Below are 23,097 nucleotides of genomic sequence, written 5' to 3' on the forward strand. Positions count from 1 at the left end.
TCTTTTTAAGCCTGCGGAGGATTCATTTTGCAGCACTCGTAAGGCTGCGAAGATGGAAAGAAACAGTTAACGAAGGCTGTTGAGAGGACCTCCGGAAGCTTGAAAGACGCCAAGTTTGCGCCTCTACGGTTTCAGGCACAATACGCCTCTTACAAGTTTCACACGTCTTGGTATGATAAGGCATTGTTGAACATGAAGGTCATTTTATTAACATTCATTCGATGGGTAAGTACCCGGAACCTAGCAAAAATGAACAAGAAAAGCACCCCTACTTGCGCTGCAGTAGATCCAAAATAGTGATTTAGATAGTAAGGTATCGTGTGGGTGAATAGCTTCTTCCGCCGCAATCACAGCACCAGTCTTGATGATTGCTACAATAACATTTCGTCCATCGCTTCGCTTGCTGATATCATCCGTGATTCATGGTCGGGGTAATTGAACTCAATTCGTTACCACCCAAGGTTCATCCGCAATTCTTGCCCTCTCGTTCGAGTCCACCGCAATCTTTTATACTCCCTGATGCATCTCGACCTTAGGCTCCACACTTCCACCCATCGAACTTCCACCCCTCTTAAACGTCCTGAGCGCCGAAAGCACTGTCGTAGCAGCAAAAGCAGCCCACTGGAATGCCGAAATAGCAGTACCAGCCTTAGCAACTGAGCAAACAGTACCGAAGCAAATGCGGTCGCTCAGGAACACAGCCAGAGCGATAAAGCCGCCAAACCAAAAAGTCATAGTCAAGAACTCAAGGCCGAGAAGCCCGAGCTTGGGAACATTGGAGTTGGCAATGTGGGGCATTTTCCACGGGACGATGATGAGTGCGCAGACGGCGAAGAGCGTCCATACAGGCGAGAAGATCATCCAGTTAACTTCAGAGGGGGAGAGTTGGCGCCAGTGGTTGTTCCACCATGTTGCGACTGGAACAAGTCAGTGGCCATTCTGAAAGTATTATAGGTTTGCGGTACCATATGCCATTAGACCTAGTACCACGATGGACAACACCATCTGCAGCCCGCGGACTGGAAGAACCCAGTTGATAGCCATATTTCTTAAAAGCGCTTCTTCGTAAATGTTTTGATTTCCTGGAGCAAAAATCGGTCGTAGGACAGTGGTTGTCAGGGAGCGAGCGTACGAACTCAGTCAATAAGTTCAGAAGGAAGAAAAACAAGGACGGCGTGCGGATAATAAACCACCAGATAGGATCAGAAGGAGACGAAGGGAATTAAGCTCGAGGAAAAGAGAAAACAAGGCCGTAAAGTGCAAACTCATTTGCCCATCCATTTTCCATCCTGCGACAAACCCGCCCTCAGACCACGCCATGCGTCACCAAACCTCCCCAAATGCCTAAATACAACCTAGAGCCGTGACACGGCACCCGGTTTCTGGAAAGGGATGCTTAGGCCTATGCAGTGGATCGTTGTCATTTGTAACTGGCTGCCGTGTGAGAGCTGCGATGGCTTTGTGGAGGGTCATGTTTCAAGTTGGGATGAGACTGGCCTTGATCCGCTGGCCTTGCATGGTTCAGACGGTCAGCATCCTGGTCATGAACGCCATTTTATTGGCTCCTTGGGTTATCTGAGGCAGCTTGACGCAGTGGTACTGCAATTTTGCTTTCGATTAAAATTATACCCAATTCTTCTATTGGCGAATAGGTTCTCTTTTAGGTTCCAGGGAATTCGACGTTCCGGTTGACTCTATGCGCCACTGCCATCCTATCGATAACGAGAAGATATCGTGAACGTCCGTGAACGTTAACATCGTTCAGCCTCACTGTTCTGAAAGCTGTGAAGCAAGTGATGGGGAAATTGAAGAGAACTAACCCGCCCTTCACGCCATGTAAAAGCAAGCGATGAGGGATTTAGAGGGAATCCTGCTAATTCGATCTGTAACCATCGGTCATTCAAGTGTGAACACAGCCACTCCGCCATCACAGACATCAAGAAAATGTTGAACAATTTGGCACCGTTATGATTGACTACCTACTGCTGAGCTCCAAAATATCATACACCTACTAGAAAGATTGTCGTGAAAAGAAATTAGTAGCAGGCCCAGTACATAGACCCGCCGGCCGGAAATAGGGCCGCATCCACCACCATCTATGCATTTGTATCGAAAGGTCTTTCATCTCCAAGTTGATAGATATAAGCGAAAGAGCACGCGAGCATTTCAGCACCGCGAGATCCTCGCAAAGCCACCGGACTTGCATAATTTTAGAGACCGTACCGAATAGGAGGGCATATACTGGGGGGATATAAGGGGTAGGAGCCGCCAAGATGTGCAAAATTGAAAGAGAAAATCCGATGGTTTTTCACATCACCTTATCCATGAACCTTTTCCATCATTATCGAACCAATCCGAAGACTTCCATAGGGCCTCCCAAACCAGCCACCCTGAAGTGAAGTTTTTGAACCGTAAGACGTTACGGGAGGCTTATAAGATAGAACTCGTCGGGGGAAAAGTTAGTGGCACAGTGGAAATACAGAATAGAGTGACGAGGAATCCGCGACGGGAGAGCAGGTATGAGTTCAACGGCGTATTTCAGCGCAGAGACATCCTACGTCAACGATGAGGCAGAGGTCCGACGTCGGGTTGCTGTGGCAATCTCATTCGCGATGAACCGCAACAGCGCGGGTCAAGTCGTTGACTTTCTTGACCAGGGCCGAGATCCGGCGGAGCATTTGGTTGCCAGGGCTGCTCTCATTGAGCTTGATATAGGCGGCGGTGAGGCGCTGGTTCAAGACATCCATAATGCGTGGGACAATATCGTGGATCTCGGGGTCCTGCACATTTCTGTTAGTATGACTGTTCAGCTTCTGGAGGCTACTGAGCTTACATGTGGATCAACGCTAGCGAGGACTGTATCAAGCCAGATCAGCCGCTCTGGTACATGTTGGTCCAGCGACTCAGTTACCACGGCACCGGTGGAAAGAGCAAGAAGTGCAGACACCTGCCTTAAGTATGCGGGATTGCAGCGGACGAAAACAGACTCAAACAGCTCTGCAGAGCGGGGTGACTGAAGCCATTGCATTGTGCCTTGCTCGTAGTTGCCTTCCGCCATTAGACGAGTAATGGTCTCAGCTTCAACCTGTTCGGGAGTCTTTTGCTTGATGGGAGATCCGCGTGTGGCACGTGTAGTAGTGGGTCCGATAGATGGCTCTTTGCCCTGAGATTGAGAAAGCAGCTGCTGAAGCTTCATGACTTGGCCTTGAAGCTCAGCCTGGCTGGCTACCATGGACTGGACTGTTTCAGTCAAAGTTTGTACCGTATCCGTAAGCTGAGCGATCTTGCCTGCGTCATCGCGACGCTGGACCTGAGCTTGGCGAAGCTGATGACCAATTTCATGCTCAACAGTATGAGTTAAATTTGAGATTGCTGGGCTGACAATGGACCCAAAGGCTGCGGACAGTTTCGGCTCGAGGGTTCCAGAAACTCTCTTTGCCACCGTATCAGAAAGTGAGTGCAGGTTTTGTGGATTTTTAAAAGCTCGGGAAACAGATTCAGGCAGGTCCTTTGCAAGCTGGCTCTCCAAAGAAGACTTCAATCCACTGCCCACAGTCTTCTCTAGAGTTGACGTGGTGTGTTCCACCACCTGCGGGAGCAAGACTGTGCGAACGGTATCTTCGATCATCTTCAAAAGGAGCTTTTCGACATTTTCTGATAAGGTGCTGGACACAAGTCGAAGGATGGCCTCTTGCTTGGTGTTGAAATTAGCATGGAAGATGCGTTTCTCCTCGTCGAGACGTTTGTGAAGAACCTCAAATTCACGAGACAGAGTTTTGGTCATCTCCGCTTGTACTGCATTTTCTAGCTTCTTGGGATTAAGCTCGACGTTACTGGCTGTAGAGGAGCCGGCCTGTTGGAAATGTTGGCTGATCAGTTTCTTTGCCCATTCCGGCGCTTCCTCCTCAGAGGCCTTGTATGTAATCGTCTCCGTAGCTGTAGCCTCCGGAGGAGAGGGCGACTTAGATGGAGGAGCTTGCGTGGCTTGCGCAGCTTGTGCGTAGGATGGAGGTGGCAGGCGAGTAGAAGAGGACGTTTGAGAAGCAGTTTCTGCGGTCACACGCTTCTTTTTCTTCTTTTCTGATTTCTCCCCACCGTTAATAATGGCTGCACGAGCGGCATCTTGCTTGCTCTCGACCTTGGCGAGAGTGGAAGCCCGCATAGCAGCTTCTGGAGTCATGGACTGCCGTGAAGCAGCACTGCTCTCCTTCTTAATGCTCTCCCTGGCAGATCGATCAGACTTGATAAGTGGTGTGTCCCCACCTGTTGAAGTCGACTCGTCGGGGACCGGCTGTGGTGGCTTCAGTTGAGCCAGCGAGATAACTCCTTCCTCCTCAGCCTCCTTTGGATGCAAGGGCTCGCCTTCCTTCTTCCATCCCAAGTCGCTTCGGCGTACCTGGATACTGCAAACCCCCTTCGAGTGCATCACATATAATTCAAACAGGGCTGCGTTGTCAGGGTCATCTACGTCCGCTGGTCCGGCGGGTTCATGTAGCATATGAAGACTTCTAATCTGACCTTTCGAAGAGAATGAATATTCGGTTATGCTGGTCATGATTGCCGTGGCGTTGACAGGAGCCAAAGGTGTCTGGCTCCTGTCATTCTTGGTGGCCAGGCGGGAGATGTAACCTGCCTGGGATAGGACAGGTAAGTTATAGCGTGGGCACGATACGTGAATGAAGAAGATGGAATTGCGAGTTGGGTGAGCGACGGCCATGATACCAGTCCTAGGGTGGAAAGCAACGCTGCATATCGCGTCGGACTCTTTCTCATGCGGAAGGTTGATTTCCTGGACGGCTTTACCGAGACCCAAGTCCCACAGCTGGAAGGCGTGATTCTGCTTCATACCAACCATGACATACCTCAAAGCAATTCCTTTGTTGAATGGTTTGTCTTTATCGAAGAAGAATACTGAGGTTGGCCAAGACTTAGCAGTTGGTGAAGTTGTATGGAACTCCAAGAGCGTGTCCTTGACCTCAGCGGTAGCTGGTTCGGAAGGAATGCCCTTGTCCGGGTTGGTGAGAGTACGGATATCCCAAAAACGCATTCGGCCGGCCTTGTCCAAGGAGACAATAACAGTGTCATCTTCACTGAAGGTGAAATCTTTTCCAGCTTTACCGGTCAAGATCTTGAGAGAGCGCTCCTTTAGATACTTCTCGGTATGACACACACGGCTCTTCCCGCGGGTGTATTCAGCGGCAACCCTAGGCCACACAATGTGAATGGACTTGCCTCGGCCAACGGCGAAGAATTCTGGGTGACGAGAAGATGGCTTGGCCCGCGTCTTCAGCTGACCCCCAGAGGTATTGTCGTCTTGTGATGGAGAAGGTGGGAGGATAAGGCCCCGGGTATCAAGATCATCGCCGAATTGATCCTCGCGAGCTGCCTCAAGCGATGTCCAAAACACGGTGCCGTTGACGCCAATGCCAAGAATGCTCTGAATCGGCTCGTTGGACTCCTCTCCGGGGGCACAGATCGCAATGTTGAAGATCCGCTCGTGGTGGTTTTGGAAGACCTGACGGTAGTCTCCATTCTCCTGCTTGATTATGCGGAAGCCGCCATTCTTCACATTGGCGTAGATAATGAAGTTCTTGCTTGCTGAAACAAGTGAGCGATCAATCTGATCGAACTCCTTCTTCAGTCGAGCAATGTCCATGAAGGATTCGGGACGGAAACTAATACGACGTTGGGGCATATCCTTGACCGTGATGGAAGAGAAGGCCCGCATCGGGAATCGGTAGACTATTACCATCTGTTCTTCATCCTTTGCAGGGCTGTCCTCGGCCTCGGCGCTCTCCCAGCTGTCGGCGACATCTGCTTGAGCGACCTCGTCGACAACTTCTTTGAGAGCGTCTGCCATGGGCTTTGGCAGAGTTTCTTCCAAGGCCTGGGCATTTTTCTCATCTTGCAGTTCCTTCTTGATTTCAACAGCGGTCTCGATGATTACCTCCTCCACTTCTTTTACTTCTTCCGGCGACATCCGCTCCAATTCCTTCACGGCTTGCGCCTCGGATCGAGTCTCGGCTTCAGCAAGAGCTTCGCCGACCTCCTTGTCGATCTGTTCTCCAAGGCCGCTCACAGCATCAGACACCGTTTCATGCTGGACTGATGCTCCTGGCGACAGCTTCCGAGCTTTGTGGGACGTCCGACCTCTGCTGTCGGCGCTAGCAGTTGAGGAACCATCTCGCGCATGCTTCGGCTTAAGGATCTCCATCTTTGGAGCGGGGGTTTGAGAGCTCTCAGTAATAGGAGTGCGGTTACGCGGGCTCGCAGCCTCTAATTTTTCGAACGGGTTAACGTAAGTGAATTTAGGTGGCCTCGGAGCGACGTCTGGCTCAACGTGTGATGACTGTCCAGAACCATCAGCGCCAAATATATGCATGACAGGCCTGGCGTTTGCTCGCGCCGTTGGGTCGGATGGTACCTTTTCCAACTCCGCATCGGCGAAGTCTTGAGCGACATCATCTACGGCCGTTTCAGGCAACTTTGTAGTGGATGAAGCGAAAGACGTTGTAGATTGTCGGGCAGAGTGAGAGTCGGTCTGGGACGGCTTCGGCTGGTTCAGCAACCTCAACAGAAGATTCTGCGGGTTTTCTGAAGAAGTCAAGGACGGCTCCGGCCTGGCGGCAGGAACAGGGGTGGCTGACGCCGACGAGTGCATTGGAGCCCGCGGAGAGGTCTTTCCCATGAAGCCGGCAACGAGATCAGAGGCAGATATCGTGCGTCCATGTGATGGAGAGCTGTCCTGGGCCTGAGTGTTTTGTGACGGGCGCGGGCTGGAGATGGCGGGCTGGGAAACAACGGGCTGCTGATTGCCAAAACGGAGCAGGTTGAGCAGATTAGCCGACTGCTGCTGCTGCTGGGTTTGCGGACGAGCAGCGCCGTGGTCGGGAGCCGGAGTGTTTGCGGCAGACGTGTTTGGCGACATGACAGCCGATTGGTGATGCGGGCGAGGGCCGGTTGGCGATGGGGAGTAGATTGGGGAGGAAACGGACGGGTGGTGGTAGCTGGACGACTGGTTGCCAGCAGACGCGCCCTGAGCGGCGGCGCCTTGCTGGCCGTTGAGCCGGGCAAACAGCTCCTGCAGATCCGCCATGATGGAATTGTTGGCAGAGCGGATCTGAGCGACAGTGAGTAGGGTGGAGTGAGATTTTGAGAGGACGCGAGGTGGAGGTAGACAACAGATGAAGTGGTCGGCGTCGGCAACTTTCACTCACCTAAAATTCGCGTGCGGGCGGATGGCTTGATGCGCTTCCCCAGCCCCCTTCCAGAATTCTGAAATTGCAGCAGTTCGCAGCGTTGCTCTTAGTGATCGCAAGCTAGCATGCAAAGCGGAAGAAAGAAAAGGCTGCTCCCAGGACAGCTGGCGAGGACAATGGCAGAGGTGCTTGGACAAACAGCGCGACAGCTCTTCAGCCAAGCTGAGCTAAACCTAAATTGGAAGCGCGCGATCAAGGGCGGCAGTCACGTGAAAGCCGTCAGATAAACAATTTGGGAATAGCATGCTAAAGCTAGACATGTCTTGGAGTTATTTGCAATTTTTAGAGACGGATTTTCGCATTGAGCATGCCCTATTCATTCAATGCAAAGTTTCACCGCTCGTTCTGTGAGTCGCCGTCCGTCAAATCCAACAGCCGCTACCTTCACCTCTGCGCCTTGGCCAATGAAACTGTCCACCAAAGCTGGACACAAAATGAGCTCGGGAGCGTAGGCCCTCCCTACAAATAATCCAGAGACGTGAACCAAGAAATGTGAGCAGTGCCCAGTGATCTCACTGTAGGGCAGACCAGAAGATATCGCCCGGATTCCCCCATCACAGGCCCAGCAGAGTCTCCAGTGACTGGTCTCTCCGGCCCCACGATGTTCGACTCGAATAGCATTGATAATGCAATAGCGAGGAAGCTCAAAGTCAGAGCAAGGCATGATGACTATCTCCATGACTTCGACAACTCGCACCGGGTCCTCTCCAAATGGTGAGGCTTTAAGATAAAAACCGATCTCTTCAAGCCGGTTGCTCTCGGAATTGTCGGAACCAAGACTCATAGGAGCCTCGAGCCATTGTACGCCCTCAGTTTCCTGGAGCGGAAGGAACTCGAAGTCTTTTGCAGACCTAGCGTAAAAAGATGCACCTCGGGCTCCTAGAAGATATTTGCATCGAATTCTGGCCTGCAGAAATCCATTCGCCGGCATATCGAGTCTGAAAATTGGCAGCCAGCGCTCGTACGCGCCAGTGGTTGCACAGCCTATAGGCATTGTGCTTCCCACTTCTACTACAAGTTGAGAGTGAGTAGGTAAGTCTTCGAGACGTTGTGAAAGAACGTTGACAGAACTGCCAATTTGGTCATCAGTCACACTGGACCTACTTACGTAGGGTAGTATTGACTGTGAGGCAAGCTGGGAATGGAGGGCCTTTCCTTCATGTACGCTATTCTGTTCAGATTTCTCGTGGCGACCGAAGGCTCTAGAGAAGTCAGTGTAGAAGAACATCTCCGAACCAGCGGCATACTGCGCCGCCGAGCGAGTGGTAGGAGAACCTCGATTTGAAGGATGTCGGCCACTCCGGTCACCGCATGAACAGTCCAGATCATCCGACAAATCGTATCCGTCCCATACCGCCCTTTCAACTGTCCTCCCGTATCCCGGGAAGTGTTCGAAAGACCAGGCCGGGGCAAATATCCCCACGGAAAGGCCTATGTCGGCCAGCTTCGCTACGGCAACTCCGGTGTTTGTTCCGCCGCCGCCTTTCTCTGGATAGGTGACCCTGGGGCGACTTAGTTTTGTGGCGTTTTGAGCCCAGACATCGACTCCAAAGAAGACGTCATCTAGACACATGTCCCTTTCTTGGACAAGTGACCTAGTGTTGTAGGCGTTGCTTTCCTTCCAGGAGTAGTTGGTCAGGACACTTCCACATGCCTCGCTGAATGAAAGATTCTGCTCTGTTAAGGCGTTCTGGTACTCGACCTTGTTGGAAACGGTGATCGCGTCGTACCTGTCTCAAATGAGGACGGCTATTTGAGTAGACTGGCTAGTAAAATCAATCTAGAAGCTAACGGTACTAACCATACGACACTCCTTTCTGGCCCCAGATTATCCCTCAGGTACTTGAGGAATGCCTGTAGAAGTTTGGGGTCCCATACATCTCGTGGAAAGGGCTTCTCGATATTGATGAGCCATCCGTCAAAGCCACAGTATCTTGCAAGGTCAACGAGCCTTTGCGCCATTGGAAAACTTAAGTCCTCGCCAGGACTCCCGATAGCAGGACCGCGTGTAAGCAATCTCCCTATCTCTTTGGTCTGAGGCTCAATAAGGAGGGTGCCCAAGACCTTAACGCCATTGCGGTGGAGAGCATTCGTCCACGAGGGAGGGGGTATACAAGCAAGCTTATGGGAAAAGTAAATGAAGGTATCAACAAACTGAAGATACTCGCACGAGTAGCTCTCCTCGTCAACCCCTTTGCCTTGAACAGCCTCGTAGTCATGGTAATTCCCCGAGTAGTCATGGCATAGAAGGACCCTCGCTTTCTTCTTCTTTCTGTCCTGCTGGGCCAGCGGAGCGCGCGGCAGGAGCGGGGTGTTGGCTCTTTGTAAGGCATCTGATTCGGCCTCTGCCCAGTCCTCAAGCTGTTGAAAAGTATCGAAATAAGTGAAACCTTTCAGCCGGTCAAGTTCACGTTGTTTCTGCCTTTCCCCCGGGGTCGGACCCGTGTCCGGTGAGGGAAACACATGGCGATAACCATCTCTGATGGGCCTCAGGATGTCTTTCCAGCCAAGCAGGCTCAACATAACGTTAGCGTGAAAAGCGAGAGAGGTGAGTGAAACGCGATGGGGCGCGGGTTCCTCTTTCGACAGGGGTCGAAGCACCCGCTTAGCTCCATGCAAGGTCTGAGCTCAACCGTGTCAACTTTATCTCGCCAACACTCTGCTCTTCAGCAACTCTTGTCCTTCCACACTAGCTACACAGATTTCCTTGCGCTGGAGAGAGCACTCCACGACTGCACGCCGCCATGAATCTCTTCCGGTTACTAGGTACGCACCAGCATGTCCCGACACCCTCCTGATGCTCAGCTACCGTGGCCTTATTCACCATTCCATGCGCGAGCTAACAATTGCCCGGCAGGGGATCTATCCCACCTTCTCTCCATCCTAATTCTTTTACACAAAATGAAGTCGTCGAGCGTATGCCTCGCCCTGTCCTTCTCGATTTGGCGCATCTCCTAACGTCATCAGAGCGCGTCCGGGATCTCGTTCAAATCCCAATTTCTCTATCTCACCGTCTACGTCACGCGCTACATCGACCTTCTCTGGACCTTTTATGAGTCGAAGTCGCTCTACAACACTGTCTTCAAAATCATCTTTATCAGCACATCTGCGTACACCGTCTACCTAATGCTCAACGACTACAAACCGACCCACGACCCTAACTTAGACACGTTCAAAGTGCAATACCTAATAGGGGCAAGCGCTGTGTTGGCGATTCTGTTCCCCTATAAATATACTTTCTCAGAGGTGCTTCATAAATAGATTGGGATAATAGATCTAGGAGACGCTGACACCCCCATGCAGATCTTATGGGCATTTTCTATCTGGCTTGAAGCGGTGGCTATTCTGCCGCAGCTCTTCATGCTCCAGCGGACTGGAGAAGCCGAAACCATCACCACTCACTATCTTTTCGCGCTTGGCGCATATAGGGCGCTGTATATTCCCAATTGGATCTACCGGTACTTCATGGAAGTGCCACGTTTCTGGGATCCGATTGCGGTGATTGCGGGAATTGTGCAGACGATTCTATATTCGGACTTCTTCTGGATCTACTACACCAAGTGCGTGCGCGTCCAACATTTTAGCATAAATGTTGCTAATACTATCGCAGGGTCATCCAGGGCAAGAAATTCAACCTACCGGTTTAAGTATCTCAACCTGCGACTAAACCTCCGTTTACCGAAGCCCTAGGCTTTGGCCTAATTGCCGCTTACCTTCTTGTATCATAGATCTGGGATCGGAACTATCGTGGGCCCCGGTTCGGGTGCCAGGTTACAACGGCGTTCTTGTGGTATGGCCTGCTATTCGCATTAGAATAAGGAGCAGATTAACATACGTGATTTTGAGGAGGATGGCTAGTGTCGGATTGGCGGTCTCCAGGGGAAAAGTCTGGTTGGATGGATATACCAAGAATGGAGTTCCTGTATCATCACTAGGCAATGCGAGGGAATTTCGCAAGATAATGTGTATACGGCTTGGCTTTGTGCTTTCGCATCATCATCATTATGCGCTATCATGGAAATTACAGTGCTGGGTTTGGCATTCGGCGCCTTTTTCAAAGCGAAGCGACTGTTCCTAACAAGTAATCCAGCTCCGGAGTCGCCACTAGAATAACGCCTTCGCATTCGACTGCAACTCGTCCTACGAGATCGGCCATCACGCGTTCAACCGATCCGATGTGTGCACAGACTAGATCTCGGAGACGAAAAGTGCAAACAAGTCTATTAATTAGGAGACCTAAATAAAGGGGTACATAAAGCGGAGCCCGCAGCCGTCCTTATCAGCATAAGTGGTAAGCCCATTTGAGTGGACTTGTATCCTCCTAGAAAAGCCCCAATTTCCGTCGTCGCAAGAGTCTTTTGGTGACTCAGTAGTGGGCTTTAGCTGGAGGTGTGGCAGAGCGTGCAATTTTGTTCTCGGAAAGGTACACTATGGTCGAATCGCTGAATAGCAGGGTCTTTGGGCTGAGACTCTTCAGCATCCTAATTCACTGGGTAATCATTATTCCCAACTTTATAATTGCTATAACTAGCCGTGATCTAATCTACGGCATGTCTCCTTTATTCTTTTTCTTTCTTCTCTGTCGCAAATTGTTCCACTTTACACCTACTTGTCGTTTCAGCAACCATGCCGCCAAGACCATGATCCAAAACCAGAACTTCACTCGAAGGACAGCAGGGCTTACAGCAGAGCTTATCGAACAACCCACGGCTTCCAATATACTTCCGATACGACCTATGAGAACAGCCATTACGGAGGTGAATGCCAATAGCACCAGTATACTGCCAATGAACCACTTCAGACCCATACTCTCATGGACCACCCGCTGTTCCCCTGGGATGGCAAATATCGCCTGTAGCCTTAATGAGTAGAAGTAAGAGAGAAAGTAGCAGCACTCACAGCTATCAGCCCCAAGGGTAGATACCCGATGGTTAAATAGGTCAACCTCTGAATCGTGCGATTTTGGTTGAGAGATATGTCATTTTGACTTAATGAGGTACGACTGTCGGTCAGTGCCAGGACGGCCTCGAACTGATTACGATGTTATCAGCTAGCAATCATATCATCGTATGAATACATACTGCATCCTTGTAGCGACTGTTAAGCTCAATATCGCGCTCTAGATCCGCAGCAACTGAAGTCAATTCTAACAGGCAGCTTTCGAAGATGTCTATGCTTTCCTGACACATCCGTTCCAATGGCTCACTTCGGGTGCCAGGACCCTAGCATTGCTGATAAGAATACAGAGGCTACGATACACTGACACGGCACTTCAGGGAAAGACTTACGTATTTGATCTGAACCATCAGCTGTTCTTTTGCGCTCGTTACACTCTCAAGCGATTCCCTGAGGCTATATTGGAGTTTGTACAGAGACTCTAAACTCCAGAGTCCAAGCTGGAACTTATGAACTTCACGGTCGTCTTCTTGGCCCTTATTTTTGCTTGAAAACAGACCCTACTAGGCATTAGTTGTTGTTCCTGTTGATAACGTTAGGTAATCTTTGCTCACATCAAGATTGAGGGTGGAGCTGATGACATCGACAGCCCCCCGGTATTGCCTAGCAATTTCTTGACATAGTTTACCAAGTACTAGGAAGAACACCAGGCATCTCCCAGTTTGAGGTTGATGGATGAACCTCTGCCATAGTTTCTGTCCCTCTTCCCCAAGCTTCTTCAGTTCAGGGTATCCAATGAGCTCTGAGATAATGAAGCATTGGCTGAAGTCTCCAAAGTCGTTTGTTGAGAGCATCAGAGACGACACTCGCAACTCAAAACAACAAGAAAGAAGTGTTCTATGGTCCCTCGCCTTCTCCTCTGGCCCCGAAGTTTCGACTACCCGTTTGAAATCCGAGGGAAGGGAAATACGTTTACCATTTTGGAAGGCTCCCGAGTCCGAACGATTATGGCCATCAGGATTCTGATCTAGTGAAGATGAACACCAGCTTTTCAGGGTAATTTCTGCAATCCAGTCGTTGCGGTTCTGAAAAGAGAATCGCGACAGTCTGAGCAGGTGATTGCTTAGACAAGCGGTCGATCGAGGAAACAATACATAGACCAACAAGTTCAGAAACTCCTTTGTGAGAACATGGCTTGTCACGGCGCTAGTTTTTGTTACTTAGTGTGTGGTCAAAAAGCATGCACAATAGGTGTTCTTACAACAATCGATGGCGGACATCTAGATCGACAAGCTAGTTCAAACAATCAGCAAATTAATATCAGCGACGAAGATTTGCTTACGCTGTCATAGAGTCTACGAACTAGCTCATCCTCGTCATCGGTAGCAGCAGAAGCAACTAGACGACCAAGCAATCCCGGAGACTCTTTACCAATTCCGTCTTCAACAATATCCACTACATATATGGATTTCAACTCCTTCAAAACTTCAAGGTCTTTTTTTATGAAACCTTCGGGCTTTTCCTTTTCCAAGTCTTCTGGAAGAGTCATATATTTATGGAGTGGGACAGGGACTCTGACACTCTTCTTCAGGTTCCAAGCCTGATATAAAGCGGGTGTATCGTCAAGCGAATGAATGAAGGCATCCGGGTGATATCGTTGAGGAGGCTTCCAAGTCTTAACCCACTCGATCGGGGTTGGCAAATTACCTTCAGCAGCGAAACCCCCAAGGGCCTTGATCTGCTTACTCATGAAGTCCCCAATGTATTTCATTTCCTGCCCAACATTGCTTTGGCCTCCGGGTAGCCAGGGAGAACTGAGAACTTTCGTTTGATCTGTCAGGGGGCTGGTCGACTTGACGCAGCATGAAGGATCATACAAGCATTTTTCGTGGAGATCTAAAAGGGTTGAAGCAAGGACCGATGACGCCTCTGAGTGAATCCACCCTTGGCGTGCTTTTAAATGTGACCTCTCCCAACACGGAACCAGGGTCGCTTCTGAGTTGATGAAGTGGCATTTCTTTTTGTACAACTCAACTTCCTCCGCCTTCTGCTCCAAAGTCTTCCGGTCTTCCGAATAGTGGTATTCCAGGCTCAGGGTCATCAATCGGCTGTGGTGACAGAGAGCATGTACCTCCCACGGACCCTCGATGTACCCCTCCTCTTGTGGCGATAGCCACCCAGGGTTGAGATATCTCGTGAAGTCACGCTCCTTGATGCGCTTCATAGAGAGTTTTGCAATAGTAGAGGCGGAACCCTCGAGCTCTTCCAAGCCCAATTCATGTCCTAAGAAAGAAAGCCGGTCAAAGATTTCGTCATTAGCGCAATATGGTGATCTTGATATCTTGATTGCTGAGGTGATCCAAGCTGCATTTCTCAGTCGATGCACTTTCTTCGCGCGCAACCCGTTCTCTTCCCAAGATTTCGAAAGAAATCCCTTCCCGCAAAGTTGCAAGATAGAGCCATGGTGATACCATTGGAGGAGCGGTATTTTATCCTTGTTCATTTCCCCAAAGTTCTTGTTGTCGTCGGCGGGGAGCGGTGGCATTTTAGTATTTGCCTTGCTAATATTCCGCATGCGAGCTCTAGGCCAGTCAAAATCAGGAAGATTCCTGACGACATACCAGAGGGTAATCATAATATAGTAGGAATCAGTTTCGTCTGCTGAAGATTGAGTTTTGAAGAGACCAATCGTTCTGTTCAGGCTGCCATCTGGATCAAGTACTTGGACCAGGAAATAGACGATCCCTTTAATTCGACCTTTAATGCGACCTAGCTGCTCCTGAGCGATATATCTCATTATAAGTATATCCTCTGCATCAAAATCTAAAGGAGGCATACCACCACCATCATCCACTCTGCTGCCACGTTCATATATCTCGTTGCCTTGTTCGTTTCTATCTGTTCTGTTCGACTGGAGGTTCTCGTTGACTGCCGAGTTGGTCGCAGTGAAGGGTTCAGCAATCTTAGAGAGGAAATGGTAGACTTTAGTGAGGAATCGAATCTTCCAGCTACGGATCGTTGTCAGACTGGTAACTCGTCTAGTTTGACCGTATGTAAGGAGGAATATACCCACAACAATGACTTGAAATTGACTTCCGGATGCATGAAGATATTACTAATAAGAGCAAAAGGCAATATTGGTTCATCGGTCTCAAACGACCAGATAGGGACCATGTCGACCTGCATGATCTTCTCAAAACAGCGACCGATCAGACTGACTTCAGGAAGTCGACCGGGAAAATCAGGTCGCAGATATTGCTCGAGGAAGATGGTTTCCCACATGGACCCAGTTTTAAACATAATTTTTGAAGTGTCATCGCTCACTTTTGGTGGGCTGGCACCAACATATTCGTAGATATCTTGTGACGATGGGACATTGGGCCAACTTGCCGTAACCCAATGCGACCCTTCGAATAGACGGAAGGCTGCGATGAAGGTTGCACTTTGCTTTTCGAATAGGCCATTCTTGAAAGACAATCGGTGAAGAGCACTATTCACAAGTTATCTCTCAGGTTGAAGGTTGGTGTTGGAGGCCAATTTACTTACCGGCATGCAGCTAGTTTTCCACCACCATCTTTTGAATCGCTTGATTCACACCCATTATCCTCTACTGAATCTGAGACAACTAGTGGAAGCGGTACGGGCTGTTCTCCAAGAATTCGATACACCACTGCTTCTAATCCGATCCCACTGACCGGGTCTAAATATTGCACGCAAGTATCTGGGGGAGGTTGAGTCATCCCAGGTGCTAGTTGAGCTGGCACAAGTCGCATTTTTGGAACCCTCTGGCCTCGTTCGCTCTTGCTACTTTCATCCCTACTCTCTCCCGTCTTGGCACACTCATCTGATGTCATCGGAGTATCGAAGGGTTGGAAAAGTAACGGACCCCCAATCGTTAGGGATCTACACACTTGTTAACTCCCCTTTCGTTCAGTCAGCGTAGGCACCTACATAAGGCTCTCCTCGGGGAACGAATAACATATATTAGATATTGAATCCGACCAACAGCCTTGCTCTATGCGCAGAACTTGGTAGAGTATGCCGTCCTTGATGAATGAGAATACCGCGTATGTACCCGTCTCCGAGTCCTCATCAGCAATGTGTTCCTTTTCCCCACTTAGGATATTCTCTTTCCCTTGGTTTGAGCTTTGGTTTTCCTGTCTCTCCATTCTTTGATAGAGCTCCTTTCTAGTAGCTAGTTGCTTGCCGAGAAGGGAATACTCGTTGAATGGCCATCGGTAATTGAAACACCCTCGGTCAAGCATGTTTCCAAGACGGAACATCGATTCTTCTTTAGGGTCGCCGGAATTCCCTTCGGGTTGGTAAGTGTGTTGGGTTAGTTCAAGCCCAAAAGTGGATGGTCCCCCAACCTTGCGCTGACTTCTAGCAAGTACGGAATACAAAGAAGTTGAAAATTTGCCTCGCGCAAATACCAGTCCATGTCGATCAGATGGTGAAGAGAAATGGAGCAGTTCGCCTCCATAATTGCAGCAGCCGGCGTATCCGTTGTTACCAAAATCAAATGAGGATGCCGGAAGATGAGAGAAGTGAGCGTAGCTTATGTACGCAGTCCCTATAACTGAGATCAGTTCTGGTCTTATCTAAAACATAGTGTAGAGTCCTTACCCCGAGAGCCTCGGCTGAGCCAATTAAAGGACTGAGAAATGTCCCCTCCAGACCTTGAGCCAGGAGTTCCTGCCATAAAATTGGGGCTAGCCACGAAAACTCTTGGGGTATAGCGCCAATAGAATTAAGTATTTTTAGAAAACGTGAGATGGGCTCTGTCCAAAGATGTGCGCGGGCCCACGTTTTGGTTCTTATACATGTTGCAGATGCTTGCGTCTGATACCGCCGAAGCCCAACAAGCTAACGGGGGAACGGGGGCACGAGGGCCCATTTTTAGTTTCAACACTTTAAGAGCTATCGCATAGAAACCACCAGCTCTGGTATTCTCCACATGAGTTCATGTAAGAGTGCCAAATCTGGCGAAGATGGAAACAATTAACCTTCAGCCAGCCACATGTCAGCGCTTTCTTCGAATCATTATCGCCCTCGCCTACCTCCCCTATCTAATAGCTGGAGTTTGTAATCATAACATTGCTTAGAGTAAGCTAAATCTGAATGGGCAGATATATGGTGGCGCGTAGGGAATGCCTATTCGCACCAAATCTGGGGGTGACTGCGTTAATCGGGATTTCAGCTCGCCCGGGAGTAGGATTGCCCCGAAGGCGAGATATCTACGACCTATCCAGCAATTACTCTATCAATTATCAAGACAATTTCCATAGCTAAAGGTGCGGAAGGGCTACAGCAGAGTGAGTATAGGACAATAGAAGATCCCTTTACATGTAAAGTACCCTTATGATGCGCGACAGGCCAAGCTTCAACCCCAGCCTCGTCTCATCAAATCCCAACTGCACCCCACCCCAGATCGGAGGACCCGAGAGACACATGCCAGGCTCGCGTGAGTAAAACGCCCGGAGAGTCGGGCGAGTAGGGACTCGCATGATAGGCTACGCAGGATTTGGAGCCACTTCCTATCGTCCATGAGGGATTGGTTGAGCAATTCGCCAACTTTGCAGAGAATATCATGAGGGACGACAGTCCTTGCGAGTGTGAGATCGCCGATGACGAATGGCCTTGGTTAGGGTGGGAAGAAGTTGGATGTTAAGAAGACCTAAGGCCTCTTTTCACACTCACCAGTTTTAGCTAGTGTCATAGGAACATCTTCATATAAAGATTCTTGCAAGCCCGCGAAGGAGAAGGATGTCTAGAGCGCTTGATAGCTTCCCATCTCTGGAATTTTACCTATTCTTCATCCCATTTTAAGTGATAGAACCAATTGCAATTATACCCATGAATATTATATCGGTAGATGTCTACTTTGCTATCCTGTGGCTATCCCCCCAAACACCTAGAATTTCATTTTTATTACATTATCCTCCTAACCTTCCTCAAGGCTTTGGCAGCTTTTGACGATATTCTCAAGAGAGCATACAACATCACTATAGACTGCATCCTGCAACTCTTCGCTAGAGAGGTCCGAACCAAACGCAAAATCGCAGTGAATACATTTGCGGATAATCTTTTGATAAGCAAGTCCCAGGGGCTGAGACGCATCCGCCAATTCGCGAGCAGTGGTGAGGTCAGAAATCTCACTCCTCTTCCGTAGGCGCCCAATGTCCTTCTTGAAGCCAATCTCCAACAAGGCGATGGCTAGATGGCCTAAGGACAAATTTCGAACTCTACTATCACCGGTAGCGTTGAAGCGGACAGATGGATATGTCTCAGTGTAAGCCATTGGATCCGGGAGGAAGCCATTACTGAGCTTATTGGGAATTTGCGTGCTCAAATGTAAAGTTTTTAATTCCTCGAAGGTCTCTTCATCTGCAACCTGTCCTAAGCGTCCGAAGAAAGCCATATCTTGGAGGCGCCAGTCTTCTCGCAACCATTTGGTGGAATGGAATTTTAGAAACGCCGTGGAAACTTGCAGAGCCAGTTTAAGTTGATGAAATTTGTCTAAAGTTGTGAGAACTCTTTTAAGTGGAACGGCATCTTTCAAAGTCCGGATAGTTTTGCTTCTTTCTTCATGCCCGGCATCGTAGAAGACTAACTTAAGCTCAAATTCGTTCTCAAGATAGCCGAGACATGATCCTTTGCTCCCATTGGGTTGTTTAGCCCCAGCTTTGGTAAGATGGTTGCATATGCCTTCAACTGACTTGTTGAGATCATATGTGGAATAGCACGAGCCTTCATAATGTTGTGATCGTAATGGCGTTGCGTTTCTTTGTTGGCTCTCCTCTAGAGCCTCGTGGGTCTCTCCATCAGATGTAGAGAAGAATCTAACCCTTTTCTTACTTTTCCCTTGATTATTGCTTGTGGTGAATGCGCAAGGGTTTGGCCGTGGGGCTCCTGGAAGCCGTGGCAAATCTCCTAGTTCTTGTTGCAGATAACCTGCATTTCCCTGTGCCTTTGGTGGAACCCCAGATTGAGTCATGTGTACACGGACGCATATTGGCGACTCGTCAACCGTTCTGTGCCACCACAATTAGTTCATCTATGATAGAAGACATGCATGATTTAAGAGAAAGGTTGCGCGCTTACCCTTCCCTCTGATGCCTCTCACTGAACAGAATGGTCAAGTGAAGGTTCGCCTCAGAATCGTCCGCAGCATTAACATTTAGTTTCGCTATGTGATTTGTGTGTGTGAAATTTGCGCAAGTCCAGGTATCTGTCAAAATTGAATGAAGATTTGAGGAAGTTTTCTGAGCAGTAGAAAATATTTGAGGTAGTCTCCTTCGTGTCAGGCATGCCTTGGAAATCGCTGGTCTCTGTTCACGAAGTTCGCGGATTTGAACACAGAGGGTGTTCAAGCTTGCGAGCCACCTATGCAGTTCGTCAAGCTTCTCCTTATACTTCGACTCGTCAATAACAGAGAACTTCAATTTCTGGAATTGAGAAGAAATTCCGTCTTTTTTGATGTGCTATGAGTGAGGCGTTAGCTTCCTTTCGAAGTTACGTCATCTAAGTTTTTAGAATTTGGACCGACCTGTGAACCTTGCGCTTTGAGCTTGTCCAAGTAGCCTGTCAAACCGTCCGAGACTTCAAACAGCATCTCTCGGATGACGATGAGGTTGTCCTTCAAGTCGTCACAGATGTCGCCAACATACATTCGTAACCGGCTATCCAAACTCTCGTCTTCCCAAAGTCTATGAAACGGGTCTTGAATCATCTCTTCTAGTTGCTGTTCATCGACAACCAGCCGAAGAAGCAGCCGGCATTCGTTGCGAAATAAGACTCCTCCACTGTTAAAACGAATTCGCAGTCTGCTCAGTCGACCCTCAAATCCATCAAAACTGCGAAAAGTTTCACGGGTTCTCTGAAAAACAGTGACAAGCTCAAGAAGCACAGGAACAATCCCAAGAGCCAAGCTTCCAATCTCGAAGCCAGACATGGTTCATTTTTTGGGAGTTCGTAGTATTGTGTGAAGAAATTTATAATTCTCAATGTGAGTTACTCGGATCAGGCCCGATGCTGCCTCGCTCAGCCCCATCACAAGAGCCGCGCTGTCAGCCGACGCGGGTGTCCTCACTCACCGTTTCAATATTTCCACTTGCGAAAAAGTCTTAAATACAGTCATGGACGAATTTGGAAACATATATTCGTAAGACCACAGCGTCAGGTATACGCTTTTCGCTACTCTCCGATGGAGTGTGCAAAGAAAGACCCGCCGAACCAGCGCAGCCTTACGCCTTCTGAAAGGGCCGATAGATCTGCCGTCATTGAAGCATGGCGAGATAATTTAGATCCCTTAGACTATGGCCGTCAGTCTCTTAGACCGAATATCATTGCAGATTTGTTCGGAATATGCGTACGCCTTTTGCGCCTAGCACTTCCTAGTTTGTTGGCTTCGGAGGTGGGGGATTCACATCGAGACATCAAAGACAACCTCACAGCCTTACATCTCTGGGGGTATGGTCACGAAGTCCTTGACGGGGCTTTAGACTCTGCTTTGCAAAGATCACAAGAGTTGTATGAATCCACGCTATCGCTCCTTATATCTGTAGCAGAGCTTGTAAAAGGTATTATCCATCATTGCAACTCTGATTTCTTTGTACTAAGCTATCTAGGTCTCCTGGAATTTGCGTTTAAAAACCCCCGCGATCGTGAAGAGATCATTGAAGACTCGCAAATTGATGACATCGTACAATCGGCACGTACCCTAATCTCTGACCCAGAGGCATGCATGCCTACGTGGGAAGACCCCAGTGACTTAGTAGACAGCCTAAAGAATCAGATAGACTGTCTTGGCCTTCTCAGCCCTGCCCTTGAATTCCCAGCAATTGAGTATTCCGTTCATGACCAACATCAAGACGAGGAATTCTTGGCCAGTCGTCCTATCCACGAAGCTTACACGGAGATCATCAGAACCAAGTTCCCGAGAGCTAACCCTTCTCTCCATGAACGACTTGGAAAGGCTTGTTGGGACAGATACCTCCACATACGACGGCTGCAAGAAAAGGTGGCCACAAAGCAAACATTGGATCTCATTACTCAAGGAGAAGATGGGATCAAGTCTAGATATGAGGACTCTGGGATTGGTGGCTCATTGGCAACTCGACAAGATGGCAACGATAGCACATCCAGCTTCCAAGACTCTGCATTAGGAAGCCTTGCCACCAACGAAATAGCATATGCAGAGACACTATACTCAGCTCGAGCTATAGCCAGTCATGGCCGCCTTCCACGACTACCCCCGGAAGGGAAACTAGGGCACCCTTTTATGTGCGAGGTATGCTATGAGGCAGTTGCTATTCAGCGAACGAGAGATTGGAAGTAAGTATGATGACTACCCTCCTGCTACCATCTGACTATTTTCAGACAACATATCTTCAAAGACTTACTCGCTTATTCATGTGTTCTCGAGCACTGTCAGACCTCTATAGCCTTATTCGATAGCACCGAAACTTTCACGGCTCATTTAGCCTCTGAGCACTCATTGGGATCACATTGGCAGAGCTTAGAATGCCCTCTATGTCTTCAACAGACAGGTGATGGTCAAGACATTGTGTCGCTTCACTTGATTCGGCATGCAGAAGAGATCGCTCTATGCGCCTTACCAACTTCCGCGGAACTAGATGCAGATTCGGACCACACCGAATCTGAAAGTGGAGAAAGTACTGGCCGAGGCGGGGGTGTCTCAGCGGAAACCGAAGCCCCGAATGACAGAGCCTCTGTTACTTTCTCACTCGACGGCGTCGACAAACTAACCCTTATAAGAAATCCTAAGAGCAGAAAGAGCAGTTCTCAGGCGGTCAATCTCATTGATTCTTGGTCAGATAAAGGGTCAGCGGGTAATGCTCCTCAAGATTTACTGGAAATATTAAAGACTTCATCAACGACTCTCCCGAGAAGGCCAGACAAGGCCGAGGAAATACCTAGAACCGCTTCAAAAGGCTCACCCAAAGATGCCTCGTTAGTTGCGTCCCCAAATCTTCACGACAAGACATCGCCACCCCCTCTAGGGTCATCTGATCAGAGGCTGCTACGATTACCGACTCCCGAACCAAAACCTCGTAACATAGTGGGTTCGGCTAGTGCTGTGAGTGGCTTAGCAGATATTGGGTCTCCTAGAACCGGGACTCCTATACCCGCTATTCTCAAGTGTGACCACCCTGGCTGCACCGCTCCGCCATTTCAAACTCAGTACCTTTTAAAGTAAGTGAAACCCAATGCAACAAGACGGCATTTTCCTCTTAGCATATACTAAATCCTGACTACCACTCTAGTTCACATGTCATCGTTCACGCCCAAAGCCGACCGCATTACTGCCCAGTAGCTGGTTGCCCACGGGCAGAAGGAGGAAGAGGGTTCAAAAGAAAAAATGAAATGATCCGGCACGGACTTATACATTCCAGTCCTGGATACATTTGCCCATTCTGCCCAGACAGAGAGCACAAGTACCCTCGGCCAGATAATCTACAAAGGTGAGTAGAAAAGAAATCCGTAAACTACCTTCATGGAAGCGAGATAGGTACTGACTTCTAACTCAAGGCATGTGCGAGTCCACCACACCGATAAGAGAAGTGATGATCCGCAGTTACGCGAAGTACTATCGCAGCGTCCAATTAGTGGCTCCCGGGGAGTGAGACGTCGCGCCAGAGACGTTACTAGGGAGAGTAATTAGAGCCTTCACCCTTCCTACTATTATCGAAAGACAAAAACTCTTGACAATACATGCTAGATGTCCGTGGCACAAACTTACCCAAGACAGGAGACGTGTGCGCTATTCTTGATTATTGACACTAGTGTGAAAGCAATCTTCCACTTACGTGATGATCACAATACCACATATCGTAACTGATGAAACCTCAATTTGCTTCCCCTTCACAATTCCAAAACCCAAGCCCTCATTCTCAAAGACAACACCCACCTTCGCATG

The 23,097-nt window shown here is 49.1% G+C and overlaps 8 protein-coding genes across 8 annotated transcripts; 3 read left to right on the forward strand and 5 right to left on the reverse strand.

The window, feature by feature from the left end:
* Positions 1-243: 243 nt before the first annotated feature.
* Positions 244-1,448, reverse strand: BDR25DRAFT_333958 (uncharacterized protein). Its single transcript, XM_033692889.1, has 2 exons — positions 966-1,448; positions 244-917 (listed from the first exon to the last, which is right to left on the reverse strand). Exons 1-2 carry the CDS (start codon positions 1,042-1,044, stop codon positions 508-510), a joined length of 489 nt encoding a protein of 162 aa, XP_033548142.1. The 5' UTR covers positions 1,045-1,448; the 3' UTR covers positions 244-507.
* Positions 1,449-2,603: 1,155 nt separating this feature from the next.
* BDR25DRAFT_223126 (uncharacterized protein) lies at positions 2,604-7,096 on the reverse strand (the record flags this gene model as incomplete). The annotated part of the gene is made up of 2 exons (XM_033685089.1): positions 2,604-2,780; positions 2,834-7,096. The coding sequence occupies 2 exons, from the start codon at positions 7,094-7,096 to the stop codon at positions 2,604-2,606; spliced, it is 4,440 nt and encodes a 1,479-aa protein (XP_033548143.1).
* Positions 7,097-7,575: 479 nt separating this feature from the next.
* Positions 7,576-9,786, reverse strand: BDR25DRAFT_285829 (uncharacterized protein; the record flags this gene model as incomplete). Its single annotated transcript, XM_033688209.1, has 2 exons — positions 9,066-9,786; positions 7,576-8,949 (listed from the first exon to the last, which is right to left on the reverse strand). Exons 1-2 carry the CDS (start codon positions 9,780-9,782, stop codon positions 7,576-7,578), a joined length of 2,091 nt encoding a protein of 696 aa, XP_033548144.1. The 5' UTR covers positions 9,783-9,786.
* Positions 9,787-9,916: 130 nt separating this feature from the next.
* Positions 9,917-11,226, forward strand: BDR25DRAFT_303359 (ER lumen protein retaining receptor 2). The gene is made up of 5 exons (XM_033689994.1): positions 9,917-10,025; positions 10,117-10,175; positions 10,227-10,505; positions 10,563-10,819; positions 10,870-11,226. Exons 2-5 carry the CDS (start codon positions 10,161-10,163, stop codon positions 10,904-10,906), a joined length of 588 nt encoding a protein of 195 aa, XP_033548145.1. The 5' UTR covers positions 9,917-10,025; positions 10,117-10,160; the 3' UTR covers positions 10,907-11,226.
* A 632-nt stretch (positions 11,227-11,858) lies between these two features.
* On the reverse strand, positions 11,859-16,857 carry BDR25DRAFT_368108 (uncharacterized protein; the record flags this gene model as incomplete). The annotated part of the gene is made up of 12 exons (XM_033697036.1): positions 11,859-11,864; positions 11,944-12,111; positions 12,159-12,290; positions 12,341-12,481; positions 12,548-12,715; positions 12,770-13,182; positions 13,417-13,435; positions 13,498-15,163; positions 15,229-15,645; positions 15,702-16,058; positions 16,107-16,728; positions 16,782-16,857. The coding sequence occupies 12 exons, from the start codon at positions 16,855-16,857 to the stop codon at positions 11,859-11,861; spliced, it is 4,185 nt and encodes a 1,394-aa protein (XP_033548146.1).
* A 1,173-nt stretch (positions 16,858-18,030) lies between these two features.
* On the reverse strand, positions 18,031-20,144 carry BDR25DRAFT_260781 (uncharacterized protein). The gene is made up of 3 exons (XM_033686671.1): positions 19,705-20,144; positions 19,260-19,639; positions 18,031-19,189 (listed from the first exon to the last, which is right to left on the reverse strand). Exons 1-3 carry the CDS (start codon positions 20,107-20,109, stop codon positions 18,100-18,102), a joined length of 1,875 nt encoding a protein of 624 aa, XP_033548147.1. The 5' UTR covers positions 20,110-20,144; the 3' UTR covers positions 18,031-18,099.
* A 466-nt stretch (positions 20,145-20,610) lies between these two features.
* Positions 20,611-21,495, forward strand: BDR25DRAFT_176626 (uncharacterized protein; the record flags this gene model as incomplete). The annotated part of the gene is made up of 2 exons (XM_033684174.1): positions 20,611-21,230; positions 21,303-21,495. Coding segments are annotated over 2 exons (813 nt in total), but the record flags the coding sequence as incomplete, so codon positions are not given.
* An 804-nt stretch (positions 21,496-22,299) lies between these two features.
* BDR25DRAFT_223524 (uncharacterized protein) lies at positions 22,300-22,842 on the forward strand (the record flags this gene model as incomplete). Its single annotated transcript, XM_033685109.1, has 3 exons — positions 22,300-22,373; positions 22,445-22,642; positions 22,710-22,842. Coding segments are annotated over 3 exons (405 nt in total), but the record flags the coding sequence as incomplete, so codon positions are not given.
* Between the last annotated feature and the right edge of the window lie 255 nt (positions 22,843-23,097).

The sequence above is a fragment of the Lindgomyces ingoldianus genome (assembly GCF_010093535.1).
Source record: "Lindgomyces ingoldianus strain ATCC 200398 unplaced genomic scaffold BDR25scaffold_14, whole genome shotgun sequence".
Classification (NCBI taxonomy): Eukaryota; Fungi; Ascomycota; class Dothideomycetes; order Pleosporales; family Lindgomycetaceae; genus Lindgomyces; species Lindgomyces ingoldianus.

What these genes read in the sequence shown, in the direction of transcription:
- BDR25DRAFT_333958 (XM_033692889.1), bottom strand. Translation starts at nt 1,044, where the DNA reads ATGGCTATCAACTGGGTTCTTCCAGTCCGCGGGCTGCAGATGGTGTTG. An exon ending in ACTAGGTCTAATGGCATATG is followed by an intron (nt 918 to 965) that starts GTACCGCAAACC and finishes GACTTGTTCCAG; the next exon opens with TCGCAACATGGTGGAACAAC.
- BDR25DRAFT_303359 (XM_033689994.1), top strand. An exon ending in ATAAATATACTTTCTCAGAG is followed by an intron (nt 10,506 to 10,562) that starts GTGCTTCATAAA and finishes ACCCCCATGCAG; the next exon opens with ATCTTATGGGCATTTTCTAT. An exon ending in TTCTGGATCTACTACACCAA is followed by an intron (nt 10,820 to 10,869) that starts GTGCGTGCGCGT and finishes ATACTATCGCAG; the next exon opens with GGTCATCCAGGGCAAGAAAT.
- BDR25DRAFT_260781 (XM_033686671.1), bottom strand. Translation starts at nt 20,109, where the DNA reads ATGTCTGGCTTCGAGATTGGAAGCTTGGCTCTTGGGATTGTTCCTGTG. An exon ending in TCAAAGCGCAAGGTTCACAG is followed by an intron (nt 19,640 to 19,704) that starts GTCGGTCCAAAT and finishes CCTCACTCATAG; the next exon opens with CACATCAAAAAAGACGGAAT. An exon ending in GAGAGGCATCAGAGGGAAGG is followed by an intron (nt 19,190 to 19,259) that starts GTAAGCGCGCAA and finishes GTGGTGGCACAG; the next exon opens with AACGGTTGACGAGTCGCCAA.